Genomic DNA, 3,613 nt, shown 5'->3' with positions numbered 1-3,613 from the left:
ATGTTCTCGTTTAGTCCTGTTGAGACTCAGGGGGGCTTAAATGGGCAAAAGACAAAACGCAGAATAGACAAATCACCATAACATCCATAAACACAAAAAGCTGGACTAGCCAGGGAAAATACAATCACGTAAACTCTACAAAGAATTTTTCTGTTAAGGTTCAATGTGGCAACCATCGTGTTGCCGAGTTAAACACACATATCAGGAAAAAAAACTTCTGATCTGCTTGTTCCATGAGTCCAAAGTTCAGAAAACCAAAAGTGTGACACGAGGAATTCTTACACAATTGTGTTACTGTTTAGCAAAAAGATAAAAAGCATGCACACTGCGAGGCACTCTGAATAGGACAGTTCTTCTCAGGCATAATGTAAGTAAAAATCTGATTCTGCCCATTAAACCATTAAATTACGTTTCTTGGTACAAGCTGCTGACCTAGTTTAGATTTTATTTATAAGTGAGCATGAGTGCATTCAGGCTGCAGCAGCTGAAGGGGCAGCTAATACCTGAAACTAAGGTAAGCAGAAAGCTCTTTATTGATTTCACAACAAAACATATTGGTCTAAAACCAACCTCATTTACGTTGATTCAAAATATGAACTAAATTTGTTTTTGTTTTAAGCCTAAAGGTTTTTATTGAACACAAGATACTATAGATTTGTAATTTAACTTTTAAATTTAAACAAGTTAGAGGTAAGAAGTTACTCTGAAGAATTTAGTACTTCAGTCTGACAAACAAATCTGTAAAAAAAAAAATAAAAAGTTTTATTAATTTTGGTGTTTCTGTTCAATGTTATAGGAGTTTTTTTATCTTTGTTTTTTGAAAAACATTATTTGAGTGACTGTATTTCTGTTGTTGTTGGGGAAAGCACATAAAACGGAATTAATTGTATTTTCCCATTTTAAATTTTCATTCATGCATACATAAAAACAATACTATTGAATTAATAMGCAGTAATTCAGTCATTTAGGACATTTTGTGCAGATTGTCTGGAAATGATACAGATTTTTCTCAAAAAATTCATGACTATGAACAAATTCTTACAGATTTTTCAAAAACTCGTCTTGTTTTCATTAAAGAACATTTCATGTTCAAACACCATCTGAACATAAGTCAGAGGAAAATTAGGTGATGATTTTTAAAAACAAAGTTTGTGTCGTGTGAGAGTATGGAGGATGTTTTTGTGAATTGTAGGAATTTCTGAAGGTTTGATACAGGTAGACATCCAAAGGTGTTGACTTTTTTGTTTTGTTTTGTTTTGTAGATCCCAACAATGGCAGGCTCACCGAGTCCTCTGACCACTCATGTGTTGAACACTGCCATGGGTGTCCCAGGGTCAAACATGACCATCAGACTATATCAACAAGACCTCTCAACTAATGTTTGGACTCTGATAACCACTGGGTAATAACCTTCTAAATTTAAAATAAAATTTAAAAAAACAACAACTAGTAAACCATTTAAGAATCTGAAACTTTGTTGTCATTCACACATTTTCTCTCATCAGGACAACTAATGATGACGGACGATGCCCAGGACTCATCACAAAGCAACAGTTTAAACCTGCTGTGTATAAAATGCATTTTGAGACCGCTCAGTACTGGGAGAGAATGGGAGAGACGTCCTTCTACCCTTATGTTGAGGTGAGAAAATAACAAACATGGCTTTTATGTAATGCTCATTTATTAGTCTTTTATTATAACAGAGTTGTAACAGACAAGAAAACTGTATTCTCATTGTCAACGTAGCCACATGATAACTGTTTATTTTTTGTCCTATTTTTTTTTCTTTTACAGATTGTTTTTACTATAACTAACCCAGATCAAAAGTATCATATCCCCCTGCTTGTGAGTCGTTTTTCCTACAGTACGTACCGGGGGAGCTAGAGACCGAACACACTGGAGTCTCCTGTGGTACAACCCCAGCAAGGACATCCCTCAGAGCTGAATAAAATTATTTTGTATTTGAGTAAAAGTATCATTTAGAATAAGAACTGAAGGGTTTATTGTGGAAACGTGCTGGAAAAAAGTTGTAAAATTGAAGTGTTTGTTACAAAAAATGTAGGAATTGTTCCATTCATCCCTGTGTTGCTCTAACAGTAAACTGTATACTCATATAAGTGATAAAAATGAACATGTAGACCCTTCTATGATCCCTCTCAGATTGATTAAAGCAGCCGTTTATTTTACCCAATAAAACCGTCAATGTCTTTCCTTCTTTGGTAATGTTTTAAAACATCCACTTAAATATAAGATTACCAAAACATTTTTGTTATAAGGTGGAGGCTGCATACATGTGTTCAGCAACACTTATTGTTTCTTATGGCTGCATTAAAGTGTGGTTTCATTTTCACGTTCTGGTTCTGCATTTGAGCTTTAGTAAAATAAATGAAGGTAACACACACACACACACACACACACACACACACACACACACACACACACACACNCACACACACACACACACACACACACACACACACACACACACACACACACACACACTGAAAAAGTCATATTTCTACAGGCCTGCTTGCTTGTGAAGGATTGTGTTATTTTATCTTCATACTGTTTTGTTGTTGTGTTTTATGTTGTTAATCTGATATTGTTTGTATCTRGTTTGAACATAACAACAATAAATTCACAAGTAATACTTTTTTTTCATTATTTCATAATTTTTACAACAGCGTTTTAAAATCGATGTTTCTGTGTTCAGCTGCTTTTCCTTGAAGCTCTGATCCTCTCTCTCTTCTCTGCAGTCGATTAAGTCTCCCTGATTCTCAGTAGGGCCTTGCCTCTGCTCTGGCGTGTTGTAGTGTGATTTTCAGTCCCACCCCAGAGTTGTAGCCTTTACATTACTGTATAAAACAATGGCAGACGAAGAATTAGATGCGATAAGGCGGCAGAGAATGGCGGAGCTACAAGCTAAACACGGGGTAAGGACTCGACTCGAGCAGGGAAACGTGTCTGCGGCCGCCTAATATGGAGATGCTTAATTTACCACCATGCTATGTTGACGACAAGTGCTGCAGAATCGAACCCAGCTCATCTAGCTTGTCCTCACATAAAGTCCACAAAACTTATAAGAGTGATGTATAATCTAAATAAAAGTTAGCTGTTTTGTTCTGTATTTTGGGGGTAAAATCAGAACAACAAACATCTCAGCGTTAGCTTAAATGCAAACCCGCCCCTTTTGTTTYCTACAYRAACCAGCAAGCTGTAAAAATAATARGYTATATTACAAGTTCAGAGTAAAATGTTGGAATAAAATTGATTTTTGGTGAGAATTTGTTTTGTGTTGAATTCATTTCACATTGTATTTATGAAGCATAGMTGAACAAATCCTCCACAGAATATTATGTTAATGATAAACAGACATGATTATCAGAAACTGTAGTTTGTATTGTTTAGATCTCTAGAACAAAAACATTTTCAGGTTCAAGTTTGTTCAAAAGAAAAAAAAAAGTTTATAGTAACATCAAAACAAAGACAGACAACCATGAACACAATGATAAGAAATAAACTCCAATCAGTGTTTAAGTAAAACATTAAATAGGGATGTGGATAAATTTTTAATCCTACACCAATATTAAATCTGACAGCGGATTCCAAAAGA

General features: G+C 35.0%; 2 protein-coding genes across 4 annotated transcripts in view; both read left to right on the top strand.

Annotated features, from left to right (window-relative positions):
* The first annotated feature begins 308 nt into the window (after window positions 1-308).
* uraha (urate (5-hydroxyiso-) hydrolase a) lies at window positions 309-2,650 on the top strand. Of its 3 annotated transcripts, XM_014001924.1 has the most exons (5): window positions 352-367; window positions 456-514; window positions 1,263-1,402; window positions 1,506-1,641; window positions 1,795-2,650. In XM_014001924.1, exons 2-5 carry the CDS (start codon window positions 461-463, stop codon window positions 1,882-1,884), a joined length of 420 nt encoding a protein of 139 aa, XP_013857378.1. In that variant the 5' UTR covers window positions 352-367; window positions 456-460; the 3' UTR covers window positions 1,885-2,650. The 3 variants fall into 3 exon arrangements, with proteins under 3 accessions (XP_013857380.1, XP_013857378.1, XP_013857377.1); XM_014001926.1 differs by lacking the exon at window positions 456-514 and having other exon boundaries at window positions 309-367; XM_014001923.1 differs by lacking the exon at window positions 352-367 and having other exon boundaries at window positions 411-514.
* A 122-nt stretch (window positions 2,651-2,772) lies between these two features.
* The window catches only part of pdcd5 (programmed cell death 5), a gene marked incomplete at its 5' end in the record, with an annotated part of 3,189 nt that continues 2,348 nt past the window's right edge, over window positions 2,773-3,613 (top strand). Inside the window, 1 exon segment of the mRNA XM_014001927.1 lies at window positions 2,773-2,933. Coding sequence (XP_013857381.1) covers window positions 2,868-2,933 — 66 coding nt within the window.

This window comes from Austrofundulus limnaeus, unplaced genomic scaffold (assembly GCF_001266775.1).
Source record: "Austrofundulus limnaeus strain Quisiro unplaced genomic scaffold, Austrofundulus_limnaeus-1.0 Scaffold10, whole genome shotgun sequence".
NCBI classification, from domain to species: domain Eukaryota; kingdom Metazoa; phylum Chordata; class Actinopteri; order Cyprinodontiformes; family Rivulidae; genus Austrofundulus; species Austrofundulus limnaeus.
Note: the sequence above shows the minus strand (reverse complement) of the source record. Positions and strands in the feature narration are given on the sequence as shown.